The sequence below is a fragment of the Lontra canadensis genome, unplaced genomic scaffold, assembly GCF_010015895.1.
Source record: "Lontra canadensis isolate GAN:19392208 unplaced genomic scaffold, GSC_riverotter_1.0 scaffold3, whole genome shotgun sequence".
Taxonomy (NCBI): domain Eukaryota; kingdom Metazoa; phylum Chordata; class Mammalia; order Carnivora; family Mustelidae; genus Lontra; species Lontra canadensis.
In genome coordinates this window covers 21,916,201-21,935,577 of record NW_022630997.1, presented here as the reverse complement: position 1 = coordinate 21,935,577, position 19,377 = coordinate 21,916,201, and the positions used below count along the sequence as shown (strand labels likewise).

At 49.2% G+C, this 19,377-nt stretch overlaps 1 protein-coding gene across 49 annotated transcripts in view; it reads right to left on the bottom strand.

The window, feature by feature from the left end:
• SORBS1 (sorbin and SH3 domain containing 1) overlaps positions 1 to 19,377 on the bottom strand; it is a 225,844-nt gene that overhangs the window by 105,958 nt on the left and 100,509 nt on the right. For 38 of the 49 annotated variants that reach the window (XM_032883920.1, XM_032883820.1, XM_032883811.1 and 35 more), the window contains exons 3-6: positions 12,215 to 12,269; positions 6,490 to 6,558; positions 3,654 to 3,749; positions 1,596 to 1,724 (exon numbers count right to left, since the gene is read on the bottom strand). In XM_032883920.1, the coding sequence (XP_032739811.1) occupies positions 1,596 to 1,724; positions 3,654 to 3,749; positions 6,490 to 6,558; positions 12,215 to 12,224 (304 nt within the window). In that variant the 5' untranslated portion in view covers positions 12,225 to 12,269. Of the gene's footprint in view, positions 1 to 1,595; positions 1,725 to 3,653; positions 3,750 to 6,489; positions 6,559 to 12,214; positions 12,270 to 19,377 lie in introns of those variants that run through there. The other 11 variants (XM_032883860.1, XM_032883879.1, XM_032835894.1 and 8 more) reach the window with 2 other exon arrangements.

Sequence of the window (19,377 nt, the reverse complement as noted above, 5' to 3'; positions counted from 1 at the left end):
GAACGTAGGGCCAAGAAGCGACTTTCAGCCTATAGTGCTGGAGGCCACTTATGCCTTCCCTGAGACCAGGGAGAAAGCAGCTCTCCACAAGGCACGACATTACCAGAATGAGGCTCATGCTCAAACCCTAGCCTGGCTTTGTCCTCAGGCATCTGCCTTGGCGCTAGTTCTAGGTGGCTGGAACGGAAGTCAGTTTCCAAGATGCCTGGCCACTGACTGGCCCTTTCCTTCAGATTTCCATCTCATCACAAGGTGGGGGGCGGTGCTCCCCACTGCACCCATGAGTCTGCGTGCCTCATTTTATCTTCAGTCCCAAGGAAGTGGTCTTCACCCTCACTCCTTTTCTTCCTCCATTTCCTTTAGGATGGAAAGAAAAGTCCCCTTCCTTCTAGCAATAGCTCTCAGATGTGATCCCTGGACCTGCAGCATCTCAGCATGACCGGGAATTTGTCAGAAATACAAACCCTCAGACTCTACTTCAGACCTGTCAGTGGGAATAACCATAAATCCTAAAGCCCCAGCCTGGGGCCCAGCATCCTGGCCTTTCACTCCAGGTGATTCTGATGCAGCTCAGGTGTGAGAACCAGCACCCTGTGGAGTGGATTGGGGGGTGGGTGGGGGCGGGGCTGCCCCACCCGCAGCTAGCTGTCCCTGGGAAACTTCAGTGTTTCTTAACTCCCAGAACACTTGGGGAGCTCTGGAAAACCCTCTCTAGAGAGATCACAGTAATCACAGTCATAACCTACTAATAGTGGTTGACCTCTAATGGCTCATTCCATGCCACTATGCAGGTGCAACACCTTCACACACTCCACGCTCACAGTAATGCTATGAGGCGGGTGCAACTATCAAGCCCTTTCTCGAGAGGACACCACTAGGGCCGGGACAGAGAATGTCCTGTCCACAGCTGCATGGCCACAGATACGAACACAGATCTAACAGGTTCCGAAGTCCCAGGTCTCAACGCCACTCTCTAGACACCCCGAATGGTGGAGCCGGATGGGAGATGAGCTGCAGATGGGCTTCTTCTTTGGGCTCCCAGTGCTCCCAGGGTGCAGTGGCCTTGGAATGGCTCTTCTGATCCTGCTGCTTCAGCTGCCAGGCGGCCTCCCCAGGCCTGAGCCCTGCCCCTCCCCTCTTTCTGGGAGCCAGGTCAGTCAGGCACCTGCATTTCTCAAGCTCCCCTGGTTTCTCCCTGCCTCCACCGCCCCAGCCCTGCTTGGCCACTTACAGCCATCTCGGGATGGTCTCTGAGAAACCTAACCTCCAGCCCATCTCACCACTCCCTTCCCACGCAGCCTCTGCCCTCAAGAATGTGGTCTGCAGGGCCACCGGGCTCTGTGATGAGGTTTCTCCTCATCTCCCTGGTCACCAGCTAACCAAGTGGGGCCCACTGCCTCGCCCCTGCCTGAAACAAGTGAGCACGTGTTAGCTCAGGGCACAGTCCAGACGGAACAAGCTGCTGACTGCTCTAGGGACCTGTGGGAGACTCGGAGACAGCTGGTGAATGCACGCCCTCCCGAGCAGAAGCACGAGGGCCTCTCTCCCTCCCAAAGGGACTCTAAACCCCTCCCCTAGGCACCGGGGTCACACACCTGGCTTGCTCTCATGCTTCGGGGTTTCCTGAGGGCTTGTGGGGCCGCTGCTCGGGATTTCCCTGTAGGAAGATGAGGCACGGAGAGTCACCGCTCCCTTCCCCGTGCAGATTTTTGTAGGATCCATGTCTGAAAAGGAAAGATGCAAAAGAGAAACCTGAATCCATGGCTCTTGCAGGATTAAAGCAACAGTCAGTTAGCAACTCATGACAGCCAGGGAATGAGATGAACCTGCTTACAGCCACGCGAAGTCTTATGGTCAATGTGATGGTCAATGAGAATTAATTTATGGGTGGAGGAGAGAGACGAATCCCATTTCCGGAGGTTTACCACGCATCATGAGGTTCAGGGAGAATGGAGGCAACAATGAGTTCTGTGTGAGTTATAATTATCAGCTGAAAACATTTCAAAATGAAAGCAGGTTAATTCCTTTCATTAGACGAGGCTTAGGTTGGTGAGTAGACTTCTGACCAATGAGTAGGGAACAATTCAAGAAAGAGTTGATGAGAGATTTCTTGAGCTTCCAGACCATCCTTCTTACGAAAGAGCAAGCTGGAAACATCAGTTGTTCTCGGGAAGAATCAAGTTGTTCTAAGAATCACCCTCCCTGCAGTTCTCCAGTTGAAAAAGGAAAAGAAAATCTAACCACAAGGCAAGACCCTTAAAATGAAGACGGGATATACCGCCTGGAGCGAAAGATCACGGGCGAGAGCCTCACACTCCAAACTTAACAAAGAAAATTCACACCAAAGAAAATGTCAAGAAGCACCCAATCCTTCAGTGAACAGTGTTCACTGTGCCCCCCACGGAGTCTTCTCTGGGCCCTGATCTTTCCTACAGTTCACAATGGCCTAAGAGCACCCTTAGGGGCATCTTTCCAAATTCCACTGAGAAGGACTTCAAAACAGGATTCCAAAGATCTGGACGCTCATCCTCTAGAAAAACCAGGGATGAGGAGTCAAGAAACTGATGTAGATCACACAGTTCTAGAAGGCACAGGTTTCCTTCCATTCAGCTCAGCTGAACTGAATGCCACAGTACAGTTTTTCAAATTGCTCAGAGCACAGCCTGGATCTCTGACCTAAAATTGTCAAGACTGGGATTATGGGATAAGACTTCAGGCGGGTGATGGGCAAGATGGAGGCGCAGATGAACCCTCCTGCCCATTCCCACACCAGGACAGCGAGAGGTACGGCCTCCTCTCTCCACCTTTCCAGTCCAGCACCCTCTCCAGCAACTTGCACGGAACGACCACTGGTCTTCCAGAGGAGAACACATCTGCCCCATCAGCACCTCTTCCCATCGAATGCAAAGCACTGGGAAAACGGATTCCTGGTCCTTTCAAAAGGGAGGAGCTGCAAAATGACAGATCCAGCCTGTCCCAGGCTCCTGGAGGCCCAGCCAGATTATCCCAAGGCCAGAGCGTGCCACTGGGGCAAAGTACTGCCGGGGCCTGACTTGTGCCATTCCACACAGAAGGAAGCTGTGTGTCCAAGCCGGGACCCGAACAGCACCCTTGGTCGGAGAGCAATGGCAGGAAGGGGCTGCACGTGAACTCGGGGGCTGGGGAGCACAGCGGAGCATCTAGGATTGGCATCTAAAGCACCTGCTTCAAGTTCAGCCCAACTCACAGGCTCCCTGTGTAGGCACATTAATTCTCTGGGGGAGTGAAGTTTTAAATAAAGTACTGGGAGCTGAAAGCCCCCAGGGAGAGCCAGGTACCATGTGCACCTCCACGTATCACATACCCCATGTACCAGAGCCCCGTGCCTCTGGACTGACCCTTCTCCTAAAGAGAGGACAGGCAAGGCATCTGCCAGTACTTCTCCAGACTCACTAGCTCCCAGGAGAAACACACACACACACACACACACACGCGCGCGCGCGAGCGTGCGTGCACAATAAGAAAGGAAACCAGCTAAGGACGTGAGAGGGAAGAGCCCCTAAACATGCAAGAGTTAAGCCTCCAAGTCTTTGTTAGAAGGAAAGGAAGGAAAACCATGCATGATCTGCTAATAATTAAAAAAAGAAAAAAGAAACCAACCCAAGGAGAGATACCTGGAGGGAATACCAGGCCTGAAGAGCTTTTCACTGTCTTCACGGGAATTATTTTAACAGCAGAAACAGAGCGCGCACGTAAAGGGTCGGCAATTGCTGAAAACACAAAAGGGTAAATGGTGCATCCAGAAAGGACATTTGGGAAACACTCAGGCAGCTGAGGAACTGGGCAGGGACAACAGGAGGAAGTCGCCCACACGAGAAGAACAATGGGAAGAGCAGTAGATGTGGTCGTCTCAAACAGCCTGCCTTCTCTCTCCGGAGTCCCCGCCAAGATGGCAGAGCCCCTCCCCCGTCCCCCCCCCACCCCGTCCCCTATACACAGTTGGTCAGTGCTTGTCTGCACCTCCTGCCACACTAGGAACGTGCCAAAGCTCCGGACAAAGAGGTGTCCAGACATGCCAATGGCCGGGCACACAGCAGAAGGGGAGAGCACTTAGGGTCCGAGGGGCCCCTGGGAGAATGCCGGGGTGTCTGTGCTGGTGGCAGGGCTGCGAGGAGGAGAACTCCTCCGTGGGCCCCTGATGAGTGCAGGAGGGAAGGGAACACGCTGGTGAGCTGCCTCCCCACCATCACAACTTCTGGGGTCCTTCCTGTGCCTGTTCTGACCACCATGGGCCCCTGTCCCTGAGCAAATCAGAACCTCCATGTGTTGGGCACTAGAGGGTCTTGCTTAAACCCAGGCTATCCTGGACAGGAGGCTGCCAGGCATCCAACGCACACTCAAGACTCCGGGCAGCACCCACGTCCACAGTCCAGGATGCTGACCCCCAGGCAGGCCATCGGAGAGCTAGCAGAACAGCCCAGGACATGGCCGGGGCAGCTGTCCTCATGTGCTGGGCTCCCCTGCTTCTCCCTCTGAAGTCTTCCCCAGCCTGCCCCCCCCACCAGATCCTGGAGCCTCAGAGGTGGCACATCCCCAAACTCCCCTTCGTACCACGTGTGGGGGAGCCTCCCCTCCCCCCGCCTCTCCAGTGGGAGCAAGCAGAGATGGAGCTCAGGCCCTATGGTGCCAGGGTCACCCCACTGAGCCCACTCAGACATCTTCTGGCCCCATATCTATGTAATAACTGGGGGATAAGGGCTGCTGGGGAAGCAAGACCGTCACTAGTGCATCAGTATCACGCTGGTGAGCCAGTCAGGGGACAGAAGGGGAGACAGTCCCCTCAGCCACAGAGCGGTCACCTTCCAGTCCCTCACGCTGCTGCCTCGTAAGGCAGTCACATAGCACATGGCCACTGATAACTAAGTAGACAGTAACAAGCATGCTGCACATACGGAGATACAAACCCGCTTGCACGACGAGCCCACCGTCTGCTCCTTATGACCACGTGGGACACTGGCTGGTGGGAGACTCCTGCTACCTCTCACAGAGGACGAAGCAAGAGGCTCGGTGCTACTCAGAGTCATCCAGCTCCTCGGGGAAGAGGCTGGAGCTCAGCTGTCCTGGCCCATGGCTCAGTGACTTCCCCAGGCCACCACGACGACCTTCAGGTGACATGTGTTGCCTCCTTTCCATATGAGGGCTGCATCTTACTGAGTGGAGAGTAGACACCATGCCCACCTGCCGCCTTCTCCCACAGCCCTGACGTCTGCTCCAGGGAGGACATCAGCCATAGGGACGGGGCTGATGGCCTCACTGCCCTCTAACACCCCCTCAGTGTAACTTAGCCAAGATCGCCCAAGTCCCTGAGGATGCGTCCCACACTAGGAGTGGAGAAGGGGGGTCGGGGAGGGAAGCAAGGAGGCAAGGGGCACAGAGAAGCAGCTGGACACCTCCTGCCACAGAGGAACCGACCCTGAAACTACCTGGGCCCCCATCCCCCAGCTCCTGCCGGGCTCCGCACCTTCCCTTCCCGGCTGCTCCCCCTCCCCAACCCCGACTTCACACTTGGCCCTGTCTCAAGAGGAATACTTGGCTGAACCAGATGGGAGTTACAAAGGCCAAACAGGTCACATTCCGAAATTACTCTGTGAGAGACGGTGCGTTCTGACCTGACTGCCCAATAACAGGACCTTTGCCCCCTCTCTTTGAGACCATAAAATTTAGAAGCACGAGCAAGGATGGAATCAGTAAAACCCAGAATCTGAAGCAGGAATAAAACACCGCAGAACATCTCATTTCCTCATTTTCTAGCTAAGGGGACGCACACGCATAAAAACAGTGGACCTCCCGAGATGTCCGTCCGTGAGCAGAACTGGGACACGAGCCCATACCTCATCACTCGGCCCAGGCCGCCCTGCAGAAGTGACATGGGAGCCCTGGCCACTTGGGCAGCTGTGTTGAGAGGCTGAGGAGGAGAGAGCACAAGGCACATGGGGCCTCAACGGTCATCTTACCCGTCACTCACTTCCCACTTAAATCTTTTGTCCTAAAGTTTTTAAAAACTGAAAACCAAGGACACACATGAAACTAATGCCACAGAAGTAACTAATTTCAGCAATCAGAGGTTCTTGCCTCTGGGTCAAGGCTGGGATCGGGTCACTATTTACAGCCACTGAAGATAAAATGCCAGGTAAGGCAGACTCCAGGCTGATAAATGCCATTTGCACCAGGCGAAGTCCTCGCTTGGTGTACTTGACCTGTTGTTATCCACATCCTGTGAATGGGGGACAGGTTTTACCATGTGACCTCACAGTGGGAAAGAGCAGCCTCGGACCCATGAGAGGCAAGAAAGTGCTCTCACTCTCAAGGTCGGCATGGGAGACAGGTCTCCGGTTCACAGCCCAGTGCAGCCAGTGACTGCTTGTACTCGGAGCGGCCCAGGCCCCACACACTCCATGCCTTCTAGAACTGCTTCATAATAGCCAGCTGGGCTTCCCCGCAAGTGCTTACCTTTGTCCTGCCCATTGCTGCCTGGTGCCAGCCCGTTGACCACAGCTTTAGAAGCACCAACGTCACATTCTGAAAGAGAGACAAAGAGCACAAGGCTTATGATCATCTCTCCCCAACATTTATTGAGTCCTGTGTGTGTGTGTGGCATGCTAGGGACAGGCTGGCTTTCTCAGGCCTGGAGAGGGCCCCCTTGGGCACCATGGGAGAATTCTGAGAATGCTGTGTGGCCTGAACCGGGAGAGAACGCAAAAGCTATTTGGGGATGGGAAGTATGTGGTAGGTGATGCAAATTCTCCTGCCTCCTTGCTATGGCTTCACTGCTTACATTTTTAAAAAGTCTGCTTCATTCCCTCAGAATGGCATCTCCTGAATGACAAAGGCTTACCTACTCCCTGGAAGGCCGACTCCGGTGCATCCCCGAGCGTCCAGAGTGAGAGCTGTCAGAGGATGGAGACCTCAGGCTCTCTGATGCCCTCCTTCACCCCACCCACACCCCCCATCATCAGAGGCATGCTATCTGTCCCCTGAAATGTCTCTGGACACTGCACCTCGCCCCCCCCAACTACACTGCCTCCATTGAGGCTCTTCGGTTACTATCCCAGAGATGACCCGGCTTCCCCTACCAGGCCCCCTGCCTCTGTTCTGTCCCTTCTCCACCCCCAGTCAGTCGGCCTCCAGACAGCACTTTCTAGCTCCTGATCCAACCATGGCCCTCCCGGGGTTACAAAGCCCCTGGGTGCAGGACTCAGGACAAGGAAACAGAACAACGCAATAGGACCTTCTACAACAACTCTACTTTAAGTAGATGGTATTTTACCTCTATTTTGAGAATAAAAATATTGGGGTTTAGCTGGGAATTCAATCATGCATATCATCTCTATGAGGAAAAATGTATTCCGAGTTCTCCAAAATGTACAAATGATTGTTTGGAATACAATTTTTTAGTAAGTTGGATGATTTATATTTTCGCATACCTGGCTATATTTAAATTAACTGATCTTCCTGATAATTAAAAAACAAGCAAACAAACAAGCCCCCCGGGGTCAGCAGCTACCTCAAGGACAAAGCCTGGGCAATTTATACAGGATTCTGGGCTCTCCTAACCATTGGTCCTACAGCCTTTTCCTGCTGCGTTTCCCTTCTCCTCTGCCTGCCAAACCCATCTCCTCACAACCCCGGAGCTTGTCAGATACTTCCAGACCTTTAGGCTTGGTTCCTGCAAGACCCACGCCTGGAATGCCTCCTCCCCTTTTCTTACACTGGGGGAAATCCTGCGCCTCCTTGCGCCTTGCTTCCCGGGACTGTCACCTTCTCTAGGTCAACAGAGACCTTCCTGAGTCTGCGCAGCTGAAGTCACTGGGAGCAGCCTCGCCCCTCCTATGTGGCTTGGAGTAACCCCATCCCCATCCCCACCCTCACCAGCCGAGAGCCAACCAAGCCACAAATACAATCGCAACACCTATGGTTTCTTAAACATCTATTTGCCTGGACCTGAGGATCCATGCTAACATTCCGTAAGTAGCATCTCATTTTTATCCTTCAGACCCAGTCCCCTGGAGCTGTGAGACAGGAACTCCTATTTCACAGATAAGAAATTTGAAGTGCAGAGAGGACGCCAGGCCTGCCTAAGATCACTATGCTGGGGTCTGAATTCTGGTCTGCTCCATCTCCCAGGGCATCCTCTCGCCTCCAACAGGAAGAAGGATTTTTTTATTTTTAAAATAAAAAATTGCGGGACACCTGGGTGGCTCACTCGTTGAGCGTCTGCCTTCGGCTTGGGTCATGATCCTGGGGTCCTGGATCAAGCCCCATGTTGGGCTCCCTGCTCAGTGGGAGTATGCCTCTTTCTCCCTCTCCCACTCCCCCTGCTTCTGTTCCCTCTCTTGCTGTGTCTCTCTCTGTCAAAAAAATCAATCAAAAAAACCTTTAAAAATAAATAAGTAAATAAATAAAATTAAAAACGGCTCCTGTATAGTCTATAAATACAAACTAAATACCTTCTTTATGAAAGAGCTTATATATGATCTCCCCAAATGCTGGGGCTGAAGCCCCGTCCCAAATCCCAGGAGCTGCTCTGGCTGAGACTAGGTTACCCACCTAGGCCCTCCTGTCAGCCTCCCTGACATGGCCCACTTTGCCGGGCCCGCCTAGATAATCCTGGATCCAGACACGAGCAGGGCCATCACCCCTCCTGACCAGCAGCCTGGACCTCCCGCCCCATAGGTTCTGTCCTGCTCGCTGCCCCATCCACCTCCAGAAGAAGCCCAATTCTCCCAGATGTCAATATCTCCTTAGCACCTACATTCTTGGGATGGATGGAAGGAGGGTGTTGGCCAGAAATCCAAGTAAAAGAAGTATCACAGGTTCCATCACCCCATCTGCTCTGTCACTCTCTCTTCTCCCTGCACCTGTCAGAGTTCTTCTTCACTATCTCTTCTCTGGAACTGAAGGCCTTGCTTCGGGCCCCCCCCCCAACGCTAGCACTGGGGTAGCCTCTCAGCTGCTACCAGGCCCAGCCCCATGCATTTCCTTTCCTTTCCTTGCTTTCTTTTCACGAAACATAGCGAAACTTGAAGAAAATTTGCAAAATTGTGCCAGCACCTCCGATTCTGATCTCTTCGGCCCACTGTGCTGGTGCCCACAGCCTGGCTTTGCCTCAGCTCCACCACACACCGGCTGGTTATGCCAGGCAAATCCTCCACCTCTCCGGGCCTCAGATGCTCCACGTACAGAATAGGATGGGATAAACCATGCTCCCCTTTGCGGGTCTGCCAGAAGAATGCAATGAAAGAACAAACCAAAGCCCCTTCCCTGGTGACTGGCAGTCCAGTCCCAACTTGGAATAAAATGAATGCATCAGTATCTTTGGGGTAAATGCCCAGCAGTGCAATTGCAGGGTCATAGGGTAGCTCTATTTTTAACTTTCTAAGGAACCTTCACACTGTTTTCCAAAGTGGCTGCACCAACTTGCATTCCCACCAACGGTGTAGGAGGGCTCCCCTTTCTCCACAACCTCTCCAACTGCCTTGTTCATTTTTGCCATTCTAACTGATGTAAGGTGGTATCTCAATGTGGTTTTGATTTGATTTCCCCGATGGCTAATGATGATGAGCACTTTTTCATGTGTCTGTTAGCCATTTGTATGTCTTCTTTGGAGAAGTGTGGGTATTTACCCCAAAGATACAGATGTAGTGAAAAGGGGCACATGCCCCCCAATGTTTATAGCAGCAATGTCCACAAGAGCCAAACTGTGGAAGGAGTCAAGATGCCCTTCAACAGATGAATGGAAGAAGATTGGTCCATAATAATAATAATGGAGTATTCCTCAGCCATCAGAAAGGATGAATACCCACCATTTGCATCAACACGGATGGGACTGGAGGAGATTATGCTGAGTGAAATAAGTCACACAGAGAAAGATACATGGTTTCACTTATTTGTGGAACATAAGGAATAGCACGGAGGACATTAGGAGAAGGAAGGGGAAAATAAAGAGCGGGGGAATCAGAGGGGGAAATGAACCATTAAGAGACTATGGATGGAGGGTTTTATTTTTTTTAATTTTTATTTTATTTATTTATTAATATTTATTTATTTGACAGAAGTCACAAGTAGGCAGAGAGAGGGAGAAGCAGACTCCCCGCTGAGCAGAGAGCTCGATGCGGGGTTCGATCCCAGGACCCCGAGATCATGACCTGAGCCGAAGGCAGAGGCTTAACCCTCTGAGCCACCCAGGCACCCCTGGACAGAGGGTTTTAGAGGGGAAGGGGGTGGAGGGGGGGGATGGATGAGCCCAGTGATGGGTATTAAGAAGCACGGATCGCATGGAGCACTGGGCGTTATACACAAACAATGAATCATGGAACACTACATAAAAACTAGTGATGTACTATATGGTGACTAGCACAATTTAAAAAATTACATAAATAAATAAATAAAGCATCATTTTCATACTTCTCTTTCCACCAAAGGTTAACACAAATGTTTTCTACATAGCTGCTTTCTTCCTAATGATCACTTTTAATAGTAGCACAATACTCCACCAAGTAAATACACATAATGAACTACTCATTCCCCACTTTCATGTAGGTGATGTTTTTGTTTCCTCTGAATTAAGACAGGAATTCCCAAGAGTGGGATTATCAGGTCAGAGGGTCTGGATTTTTTGGACTCTTTCTATAAAATGCTCTCCTAGCACCATGCCTGAGAGTGAACCTGGGAGAAGTCCCACAAGCCTGGCCACACCCTCCCCTCCTGCCACGCCCTCCCTTCTTCCTCCTGCACTTATGCACGCAGGGAGCCACAATGCCTGCTTAGGCTCATCCTGGTAGAAGACCCAGAAATTTTAGCTGCAGAGCAGAGGTTTTAAATTAAAAAAAAAAAAAAGAAGAAGAAAGAAAGAAAGAAAGGAAAAAAAAGAAAAAAGGCACTTCCCAGCCTGTTTTAAATGACCACAAAACCAAAAAGCCAAGCAAACAAAAAGAAAAAATGAATTACAAAGCAGGAGCTCCTGGCAGTACCCAAGTCCACTTGGAGGGGGAAAAAAGGTGTATTTCTTCTTCACGTGCAGCAAAAGGGCTCAGAACAAGCCAAGTCCCCCTCCTTGCAAGGAGGAGACGTGAGCTGATAACCTAGGACGGAACACTGGCCACACATTGGGCATCGTACATGGGAGGTACGTTGTCACTTATTCCTCAAGGAGTCCCAGTGAGCCGGTGTTTTCATGCTGTTTCACAGAGGAGGAGCCCCTGCAGGCCAGAGGCCACACAGCTGGTCTGGGAGGAAGCCAACTTGAGGCCCTGTGCTGTTCTACCTGGAGCCGGCCTCGGTCCTAAGCACATACCGTCCTGCACAATTTAGGATTTGGCTAAGAGGACACTGTATGTTGTACATGGAAAGGATTGTTTTTAATCTGCAGAGGTCTCTAATGATACTCCAAACATAATACAGAATTAGGAGACCCCTGAATGAGCTGCTACTTGGTCACCTGCCCCATACCCCACAGCCTGCAGGCCTCGGGAGGCTCCAGGGCACACACAGAGCCAAGGTGGGCCTTAATCTCCAGAGGGAAATTTCTCTGCCTTGAGTTCTGGGCTGGACAGCTGACAGCTCTTGGCTGCATAATAAGTAGGGACCTATTCACTTCTCTGACCTCGATAGCCCGCACTTTCTACCCCAGCTCTAAACTAAAAATACGCAAAACTGGTCATTTCTTTATATCTTGATTTTTTACTACCAAAGGCATAGCAAGAATGTGAACAACTGCTTGTCCAGCCTCAATGGAGGGAGTGTTAGATTAGCTCTGGGGCAACTACGGTCAATGTGTTTCCTTCTGCAGCCGTCACCAGGATTAAACAATGCCACTGAGGTGTACACATATATCAACATTTATCACCCAGGATACTGAAAATATCTGCAGTTCAAGGTATGTCATTTCTATCTCAATAAAGTTGTTTAAAAAGAGAAAAAGGGAGATATTATAAAGATTAGGATATGGTGCATGTTAAGCCTACTGCTTAACACATAGTAGGCACTCATTAAATCATTCATAATGAAGGCGATAGTAGCAATGACAACTTACAACAGGGCTTTGGCGCTTGCCCAGGTCTCAAAAAATAAAAAATGAAATGCATTTGGGGCATTAAGAAAAAGTGGGAAATCTGGGTAAACTACCCAGTCTTGTAGATTGGTCCAGAAGAGAAAGACAGGGTTTTAAATGGCTTACCAGAGCTCATGGTGGTAACAGGACAAGTCTTCAGCTACTGGGGCTCCGAAATGCTCTGCAGGAAAACAGACAACAACACAACACAACTGATGAATGGCAGCTTCACAGAAGTCCCGATCGTGTGCATGAAAAATGCAGACACCACACATTACCAGGAGTCACCTGGCCAGGCTCCTAGTTCTTGGTTGGCTGCCTACAAACATGAACCTGACCTTGGGCACAGCGCTCAACCTCCTTGGCCTCAGTTTTGACACCTGTACTTGGTTTAGATACTAAGCAAGATCTCTGCCACTTCTAAGATTCTTTTAAAAACCTTAAGTTCCATGAGTCCACCTAGGTCAAGGAGAGGGTAAAGGCAAGAGAGAACCAAATTGTAGGAGAAAGAGGTAAAAATCACAACACGAAATGACTATCAAAGGATAATAAGTTTATATACATATAATTATGTAAATGGAAATGTTCTAGATGCTTTAAATACATTCGTTTGATCCTCCCAATGGCCCTACAGAGTAAAGCACTGACACTGTATTAGTTTACATGGATAAGCAGACCAAGGTACAGAGGCAGGCACAGCTTGGTACAGGGACCCAGACAGACAGACTCGAAGGCCCAGGCCATCAGGTTCTGCATCCTACTGGCCTGAGGGGGTGAGGTGGGGAGGCACTCTCTTGATTCACAAAGACCAGCCCCTCATTTAGTATGGTCTCATCCCAAGTCTGCAGCAACCACTGACCTGCTTTCTATCACCAGAGTCTAACCGTGCCCCTAGAATGTTACCCCAACAGCACGGTGCATGTACAGTCTCGCACCTGACTTCTCTCACTTAGCACACCACCATCTAGAAATTGGCCATTGTGTGGGGTCTATTTCTGGACTTTATTCTGCTCCATGAATCTGACTTGAGCCCAAAACTCACTGTCTTGATTACTCCAGTTTTTAGACTAAGTCTTGAAATCAGGTAGTGTGAGTCTCCCAACTTTGTTCTTATTCAAAAATCATTTTTGGCTCTTCTAGATCCTTTGCATTCTCACAAAGTTGAGAACCCTACCCACTTCTACCAAACACAAAACAAAAAGCATGCTGGACTTTTGACTGGGATCCTGTTGAATCTATACATCAATCTGGATGGAAATTAACATTTTACCAATATTGGATTTTCTCATTCCAGAGAATAGACCCTCTGTCCCCTTACGCAGGTCTTTCATTTCTCTCCACAATATTCTGTAGTTTCCAAAACACTGGTCTTGCAATATTTTAAAGAAAAAGGCCTAAGTGAACATACTGGAAAGACAATCTGAAAAACAAGACTTCAGGATATGCAGAACCTTGCTATTTAAAGTGTGGTCCAGAGACCAGAAACACTGGCATCATCTGGGTGCTTACTAAGAGTGCAAAAACTCAGACTCAACCTATGGGGACTGAATCTGAATCTGCATTTTAACAAGATCCCCAGCTGGTTTCTCTGCACTCAAAAATGTGGGAAATAAATAAATAAATTAATTAATTAAATAAAATAAAATGTGAGATGCAATAAGGGAGAGGAAATCAACTCCCTAGTTCATGAATCATGCAATAAGAAGGCCCAGGTATTGGGGCACCTGGGTGGCTCAGTGGGTTAAGCCTCTACCTTTGGCTCAGGTCATGATCTCGGGGTCCTGGGATCGGGCCCCACATCGGGCTCTCTGCTCAGCGGGGAGCCTGCTTCCCCCTCTCTCTCTGCCTGCCTCTCTGCCTACTTGTGATCTCTGTCAATTAAATAAATAAAATCTTTAAAAAAAAAAAAAAAAGAAGGCCCAGGTATGGTCTGAGGGTCTGCATAAGGAGACATGCGTTAGTTTCCTTTTCAACACACTGAAGCCAGACACTGGCTTCCTCCTTGGGTGGCTGCCTTGCTCACTGTCCTTGGAACAGAGCAGAATGCTAGGGGCAAGAAGGAAATCATTCCAAGTCCTCTGCTGCCCAAATCATCAGTAGCTTGTCTCCATCAAATACACCTGAGACTACCCGTGACCTTCAACAGCCCCTGACCCGTGGAAACATTTGTTCTTTCAGTGAAGGAACACAACCTGCTGTATTCTGTATGCCCTCATGGCTTCCAATCCTGGTTTTAGGGCACCCCAGTTTGGCTCCAGGACCAAAAGGGCTGTTATGATAGCATCCAAACATTTTTATTTTTTTAAATAATTTTAATAGTTTCATTAAGGTTTTCTTCAACTTTTAAACTGATTAAAAAAGGGTTTTTGGGGGCGCCTGGGTGGCTCAGTGGGTTAAAGCCTCTGCCTTCGGCTCAGGTCATGATCCCAGGGTCCTGGGATCGAGCCCCACATCGGGCTCTCTGCTCAGCAGGGAGTCTGCTTCCTCCTCTCTCTCTGCCTGCCTCTCTGCCTACTTGTGATCTCTGTCTGTCAAATAAATGAATAAAATCTTTAAAAAAAAAAAAAAAGGGTTTTTGATTCAAGCATGAATCTATCTTAATAAAATGTGAGTTTTCTTTCTTTACAATTCTTTCTAACCTCTATCTGCAGAAGTAGCATTTACATATAGTTGCAAACGTAAATGTCTGGCCAGCTTTGTGTTTTACTTTTTAAATTAAAGATTTCATGCACATCTTTCTGGATTTTTACCCAGTCATCATATCCATTATTTTAATGGCTGTATAATATTTTATTGCATTAACCCTCCATAATTCATTTACAACTTCCCTCTGGACAGTTCCGTTTAATTCATCTTCATTTTAAAAATAAGTACATAGCCCAAACGCATTCTTAGGCTAGGAAAGAGATGAATGGAAATGTCCTACGAACCAAACAAAAAAGATGCCTCAACTCACACATGATGAATATCACCATCATACTTGGGTAGCCCTTTGTGCATGTAGTATTTTTCAATGTAGACACTAATAATTTCTAAGTGTCAGCCCCACTCTTGCTTGCAAAGTGATCTAACGTACGTCCGGTCGGGGAGAGTATCCCACATATCACCACTTGGCCACAAGTGCCCAGCAACCACAGTAGAGATCAGCTACAGCACTCTCTGGGAGCCCCCCCATGCCAGCTGTTAACCGGTTAGTGGCTGGATTGTAAGATGGAAGGAGGCTGGACCCACAGTGCTAGGACACTATTTTAATAAAGGACTAGCATGACAATAACGAGTGACACCCACCCCACGCAGGTGAGCGAGCACTGCTCTGGACACAGACTTTCTGGGTCATGGGTTCTGTGGCATGCTCTCATTTGGTGACTGAATCAGCAGCAGGTAACACAAAGGAGGAGGGGATGATTTAGAATAAAATAAGATCTCCAGCAAGAGCGGCAGTGGTGGCTGTGCCAAGGAGGGAGCCCGGTGTCCAGTCTTCAGCAGTGGAGGTACAGCCTATCCCAACTACTGCGGGACCCGATTTCAGTTCTCATTCCACCTAACTCAGGTTCCTTGATTTCCCGCCTCTGTTGGGAGGGCCATCCTCCAACCTCCCACAAATTTGGAACTACCCAAGCTTTTACCAATAAACCCATTTCCATTTGAGTTCACAAGAGGCAGTTTCCAGTCATTTGCAACCCAAGAATCTTGACTGGCACCAGGTGGGGGGAGGAAGGAGTCCCAGAGGTTTCGTTTCAAGAGAAGAATCTTCATTCCTCTCTCCTCAAGTGAGGCCATCCAGATCTGAATCTCAAGGGGGCTCTGCAAAGGGTTTTCTCTCTACAACCTCAAGAGCTCAGAGTCAGGGCGGCGAGGCTGGGCTTGGGAAGCTGCACAAAGAGAGTCCGACCAGCATGCTGTAAGCCTTGAAAGTCATCATCTAGTCCCTGCGGTTTATTCAGAGATAATGCAAGCTATTAAAATCACATGTAGAATGTGAGAGTTTATTTTATATAAAACCCCCTGACACTTAATATTTACTTAAAAACTAAGCTGTAAAGGGTTTGATTTGGTTGAGAACATGATGCCATGTCTTTGGAATTTCTCCCACAAGTCGCCTCCAGAGGCGGCAAGCGCCTTTTGGGTAAAAGCCAAAAAGATAAACAGCGCCATCTAGTGGCAGAACCATATAGCTCCAAGTGCACGGCTATCCCCCAGTAAATCACAGGACCTCCTCAGAGTCACAGCTTGGGTGGGCCAGCGAGGGTCAAACCTGGGCAGTCAGGACCTACTGTACTTGGGTAAAGGACCACAACATCAACACAGACATTCCGCCAGAAGAACAAAATGTAAAGTAGCCAGACTTGTTAAGAATGCATCTGGATAATTAATGGTTCTGTGTGGTCCCTCCCTAATTCCACGACCCTATAATTCTGAGATAAGTCTTGATGACACAGAGTGAATAATTACTAAAAAGCAAAAGTTATACTCGTGCTTCCAGCTCAAAATCGGATCCAATAACTAAATATGGGTTGTTTACTAGGGAAGGAAAGAAGGTCCTTCCTTATATGGATAGCTCAGGGATGTAGGATAGGACAAGGGAAGGATTAAGTTTGTCTGTAAAAATGAACTCAAGGTCCAGCAAAGATTCTTGGAAAAGAAGGAGACTCAGACTGACCTCTCACAAAAGGTGCTCCAGCTTCTCCTATGCCCTATGGTGTTTGGCTTCCATTGTTTCTCCCCACATATATACTAAGGATGTGTACACACACACACACACACACACACACACACACTTTTAAATTTCCATAGGAGAGACACTGTGTCATCCTCAGGACCAAGCACTCAGTGGGTGTTCAGTCATGAACACTGTCCTTGTCTCTATTTAGCCTTCAGAACCTAATTTTGGAGTCTTCTCTTCAAGACAACCAGGACCCTCCTTAAATCCAACGTAGCTGTCTATAAACAAGCTAGCTTCCCATTCCAACCAAACCCTGGTTATACTCTGGCTTTGAAATCCAGTCTGGGACTTGATTTGATATATTTGCAGCTACTTCCTTCCAACGGCTTGAAAAGAACAGGGACAGCTCACAAAGGCCCAGAATAAATGCTTGGCCTTATTGCTTTTTATACTTTGCTGACCCACACGGCAAAGTCAAATTTCTCCAATTTTTCAACAGCTCATCCTCTTCTCAATCTCTATTAATGGTCATTTCTCTCCAAATGCACTCTCCACCTTGTTGAAGAGTGTGCAGAAGGTTCTCCACAAAGCCAGAAAGGGTACACACTGAGCTGCTGGCACTGCCCTTTCAAGGGAGGAAGATAGGATCAACTTAACCCTGACATTAACTTAGGTATGGAATCCCATGACATAGTGGGGGGGGGCGGTCAAAACACAACAAGCACAAGATTTTTGTGAAAAGACCGATGCTTGTGGAGAGGGAGCCAGAGGAAAACACATCAGAAAGGCCATCCCCCACATCCTCTCACTGCCTCCTGGAGTCTCTCCAACTGGTTTCCGCTCTAACCAATTATCTGAAATGGCCTTCAGAAAGATTTCCAGTGCAGACACGGCCAAGCCCAACACTGGCTTTTGCACTGGTCAGGGCCTCACTGACCTTTTCCACTGAATTTAAAACACTTAACTCCTTTTTCCTCCCCCACACACTTTTTGGTCCTGGTTTCTAAGTGTCACGGTGGGTTGGTTCACATCAGGCCAGGACGATCTTCTTTGTGGATCAAGGCTCCCATAGTTCTTCTAGGAGTTTAAAGACCTCGAGGATCCCACACTGGTCCTCATTCCTTTCTATCTTTAAGCTCACTTCCTTGGGGATTTTATTAGGAATACAAGAGCCAGAAGGATCCATGTAGGTTACCTAGCCCATTTCCTTGGCTTTCTGCCTGTTTTGGAAGGATGGTCCATGAGCCCCCTCATGCCACAGAGCTGGCAACCCACCCACCCATTCTCCACTTTCCACTTCAACCAGGACAGCTGTGCTTTTGTTGATGTCATTCATTTATATTTCCTGAGTTTTCCTTCGATGATTGGGCTATGCGGCTACCAAGAAAAAAAAAAAAGGCTCATAAACCAGCAATCCAATCCACACCCTTACTGAGGTGCAAAAACTTAGATTCAGAAAAAGTTTCCCTTTGTCTTGCTTTTTACTCCTTCTACTAAGGCCCCTTTCCCCCTTCTTCCTCCTCAGGTCACCTGCAGCTTTTGGCATCTTGGCAAAGGATACAGAATCAGTCCTCCACAGCCAACGCACAGACTGGCCAGTGCCATTTCCCCTTTTAGGACCTTCCAATATCATCCTATTACTCAGTGAACACCAAGTCCCAGTAAACAGCGACAAGAGATGGTTGAGTCTGATCCTCATCTCGCCCCCACCTTGCCTTCCAGTCTGTTTCTGCCCCTCCAATCAGGCCTCGTGCACTGAGCCCAGTAGACAGTAAAAGCACCCTCTGGCCAGGCTGGGTCTTGTTCATCTCTGCGTCCCAATGTCTGGGATGGTGCCTGGCAAGTGCCAATTAATGGTGGAGTGAATCACTGACCCTCGCACACACCGGTCAGTGTGCTCTGCCTTCTCCTCCCCATTTGTGACTCCCCTCACCCCGCACCTGACAAGCTATTTGGTCTAGTCAATTCTTTCTTATTCAGGAGTCATGAGCCTCAGCCGCCTCTGGGCCCCCAACCTCACACTCACACTATATCCTACTACCTCACTCCTAGACCATGACCATGGCCGGAGAAGCCTCAGAACCCCCCAGATAGCCAACGAGGGCCACACTGTGACTTGAGCCGTGGAAGACATCCTGGGGGTCCCATTTCCATGGGGAAAACAATCCACAGAGCCTATGTGAGCTCAAAGGGGCTGGGTGGGAAGTACAGGGCAAAAGGAAAAAAGGCATCAAACTCCTAGGAAAGAATCATGGTAACTAAGATACAGGCCTGGTGACACCATTCCAACAGTATTTCTCTCGCTGCTGCTATGCGCCCAGGACAGCACTTCGTCCAGAGGAGACCACTGTGAGTCACACAGCTGCGGTCTTTGAGGCCACCACAGAGCTGTAGGGTGACAGACATGTCCCACTGAAATACAATATGATAGGTAGTCCTTCTGCGAGCAATCAGAGCTAGGTGCTACAGGAGCATGAGAAGAAAAGGAGTAAGTTCTGCATGGGACAGAGAATCAAGAAATGAACGCTAACATTTTCAAATGCTCAGTGACCTACTTCTCAGCATCTCACTTTGGGAAACACGGATCTAAAAACTGAGGTGCAGATTCCTGACTACACCAGCAGGC